This window comes from Gavialis gangeticus, unplaced genomic scaffold (genome assembly GCF_001723915.1).
Source record: "Gavialis gangeticus isolate Ggan-Ray unplaced genomic scaffold, GavGan_comp1, whole genome shotgun sequence".
In the NCBI taxonomy this organism is placed as follows: Eukaryota; Metazoa; Chordata; order Crocodylia; family Gavialidae; genus Gavialis; species Gavialis gangeticus.
In genome coordinates, this window is record NW_017729025.1 from 39,286,083 (window position 1) to 39,289,724 (window position 3,642).

Genomic DNA, 3,642 nt, shown 5'->3' on the forward strand with positions numbered 1-3,642 from the left:
AAACATGACTTTTGAAATATCTGGTTTTTTGAACACTCTTCTTTTGAAAGACCTAACCGGATCATTCCTCAAAATGCTAGACACTTATGGGATAAGGGAGGAACAGTGTTGCATGGCCCAATCACATGTGCTTTTGTCATTAGCAAGGTACAGCATAACCTCATGTTGACCTCAGTGGCAAATGGTGTTAACAGGGAAGTATTTTACATGCCTGTGAACACAGTCCAGGCTGAACATAAATCAGTAACTTCAGTGGTATAAAACTAAAATGATGCCTCTTCCTCCGTCTTTCTCTCTTCATTTTTGAATACAGTATATTATAGAAAGAGATTTGGTTTGGAGAGAAACACAGGTTCTTGTACAGTAGGTGTTCAATCCAGCCTGTGGGGAGTCCTGCAGCCTGGATGACATATCTCCAAGTACCATATCAGGCTGGCACATGAAGTTGCTTTGCAGCTAGATCTGGCATGTAGGGCCAGGCCAGCACATAAGGTCTCACCCAGGGACTGACCCTGTGCTGACCCCACACTGGATCTGCCTTGGGAACCAGCCTTGCCCTTGGGACCTGGTCTGTAGACCTGTCCTGCACCACTCATCTGGTTTGTGGGGCTGGAAGGTTAAGCAACATAGGTATAGTATCAAGTTTAGCTAAATTGTAAAGAATCTTGTAAAAATTCATAATTCAATTAAACATAAATATTTTATCATGCTGTGTGGAGAATTAATATTTCAGCTTGCAGAAAGCCAGTTCATCTTTCAGGAATGTCTTGTAGCTGCTGATTTAGTAAATTATATACTGTTTTAGGTCTATAGAAATGTCCTCTGTTTGCTTTTAAATGCCAAAGTTTATTAGTTTGCATATGCATATGTTAAAACTGACACACAAATCTGTAATATTTTATTTCCTACATAGAAAGTAGTAAATATTCTCAAGCATTGTGTGGTAATTCTCTAAATGTGGTGGAATGTGATTTTGATAATCAGTTGCAAATTATTTGGATACAAATACAGGCAAGCCATTTCTAGCTGTTAATCTTGTCCACTACTGATTTTAATTTTAGGATATTATTATCCAGTATCGATATTAATCTGTTTGTCTGGTTTTTTTTTAGAATGAGAGAGCATATTCCTTTTGTGGGACAATAGAATACATGGCTCCAGATATTGTCAGAGGTGGAGATATCGGACATGACAAGGTGCGTTTCTGCCCAGCTTTCTATTAAAATTTTTATCCAAGTGATAAAATTTAGAGCCTTAGATACAATTAATGATATGACCAGCGACATTCCCTTACCCAATTTCACTATTGAACCTTTTCCGTCTCTACCATCATTCTAAATTAAATCAAGCTGAATAGGCTAGGTTTTCCAATATTCATCGATAGGCCACTGGTTGTTTTTAGGAACTTATTTAGGAACTTAAAAGTTGACCATCTCAGTTGTCCTTGGCTCATGATTTGAGTAAACCTATCTTAGTGCAGAGGGTGTTAGCAGGGGTGCTTAACCTGTGGCACCTTGTCATCCAGCCTGCACAACTCTCCATATGCAGGCTGTGGCCCTGCATGCTAAATCTGCTGTGCAGGGTAGTGTGGGACCCAACTCCAGCCTGTGAGGCTGGGCAGAGGTAGCATGGAGCCTTGGAGCCCTGATCCAGGCATGTGCAACTGGGCAGCAAGGTCCTAGGGCCCTGATTCAGGTACACTGGGCTGGGCAGAGGCAGTGCGACTTTCCGAGGCCCTAATCCCAGTGGGTGGAGGTGACACAGGGTCCTAGGGCCCAGATTCCAGCACATGCAGTGGGGGGGAGGGTTTAGAGCACACTCTCAGCACATGTAGTAGGGCAGAGGTAGTGCAGGGTCCTGGGGCTCTGATTGCAGCTTGTTGGGCCAGGCAGGGGCAGCACAGTCTGGATCCAGGCATGGGGTATGATGTTTAATTTAGCCTGTAGACGGGTCCCATGCCATTCATTTGACCCACAGGGCCAAAAGGTTGAGCACCCCTGTTTTAAACCGTATCTCATGTTTTAAAAAAAAAGAAAAAACAAACCAGAATAATGGCTTACAAAGAACTGATGAGTATTTTCTTAAAGTTAAAAATGAATTTAAACTTTTCATCCTTCCAATAACTAGTTTCACAGCTTTGATTCATTCTGGTAATACATTACTAGATATATTTTAATACAGTTTAATGAGGATCATTTAAAAATAGTTGTGTCCAATTCCTTGTTACTGTCTCACTAGGGGAAATCAGTGATAGGCTGAGGAATATAAAGTCCATTAAGAGGATATTAGTAAAATTTACAGGACTAAAATTTTATTCAAACTATATATTTCACTTTCACTAGAACTTCTTAATCCATGAAAAATTAATTTTGCTTTTTTCCCCCAAAATGAGACTTTGAAACTACAATCTGAACATATCTATAAGGTCACAATCCTTACTCACGAGATTTTTCCTTACAGTTTTTAGACAATACAAGTCTCAGCAAACTTTGAAGTTCCAACACGAGGACCTGGGTAATTATAGACCAGTTAGCCTGACTTTGATACCTGGGAAGTTACTAGAGCATGTTATAAAGAAGTCTATTTGTAAACATCTGGTAGAGAAAAGGCTCATCATGAGCAGGGATCCAGACTCTGTGTTGGAAGAAAACACAGATTTCTCCCTTTACTGGTGCAAAAAGTGGATTTCCCATTTTAGCAGAGAAACTCACAGATTTTGCACTTTTTCATAGAGCTCTCTTTAGGCTGGCAGAGTTCCAGCCTGCAAGGGGCTGGGGGAAGTGGGAAGAACATAGTCAGGCCTCCAGGCAGCCTGGAGAGCAGCTCCCACAGGTAAGTGGTGGGGGTGGGGAATTGAGGCTACCATAGGGAGGGAGGGAGCTGGGCAGGGCTGGGTCTGGGGCTGCTGCCCAGCCTGGCAGTGCTTGGGGCCAGGAGCCTCAATGTGTGGCCACAGGACCCCGGGGGGAGTAGAATGGGGCTGTGGGCAACTTGTCCGGGGGGCAGAGGGGTGGACCTGGCTTCTTGCCACTGCATGCACTCCCAGGGGGCAAGAGGGACCCATGCCCCCCAAATCTGTGCGTGGGGCAGAGGTGGGGGTAGGCTGCCCACTGCAGGCTCGGGCTCCCACCCTGCAGCCCAGTGGATGCAAACTGGTGTGGCAGAGAACAGTGGAGCTCCACAGGAAAGCTGCTTGCTGCTTTGAGCTTCGCATTGCGCTGGCAGCCCATCCCCTGTGCGAGCGGCACCAGCACCATGCTGCCACCCCTGCTGCTGCCACACAGATAGGAGATGTGTCACCAGGGCAGCACAGAGTTCATAGTGGCAAACAGTTTTCCTGTGCAGCCCCGCTGGGCCCTGCAGCACCAGGTCACACCCTGTGAAGGCACCATGGAGGGCAGTAGGGTGGGAGCCTGAGCCCACAGCGGGCAGCACACACCAGCCCCCACCCCGCGTACAGATCTAGGGGACATGGGTCTCTCTTTCACCCCGGGAGCGTGTGCAGCAGCGGGGAGCCAGCCCCAACCTCTCTGGGCTGTGCTCCACCACAGCAGCTGCCACCCCAGGCAGGGGCAGGAGGCTGTGGACCTGAGTCCTTAGCCCCATAGCCCTAGCAGCTGGGGTCTCCCTCCCGGCAGGGCT

At 46.5% G+C, this 3,642-nt stretch overlaps 1 protein-coding gene across 2 annotated transcripts in view; it reads left to right on the forward strand.

Moving 5' to 3' along the window:
• The window catches only part of RPS6KA5 (ribosomal protein S6 kinase A5), a 224,144-nt gene that overhangs the window by 130,981 nt on the left and 89,521 nt on the right, over positions 1–3,642 (forward strand). For both annotated transcript variants that reach the window (XM_019518660.1, XM_019518661.1), the window contains exon 6: positions 1,113–1,196. In XM_019518660.1, the coding sequence (XP_019374205.1) occupies positions 1,113–1,196 (84 nt within the window). The remainder of the gene's footprint in view (positions 1–1,112; positions 1,197–3,642) is intronic.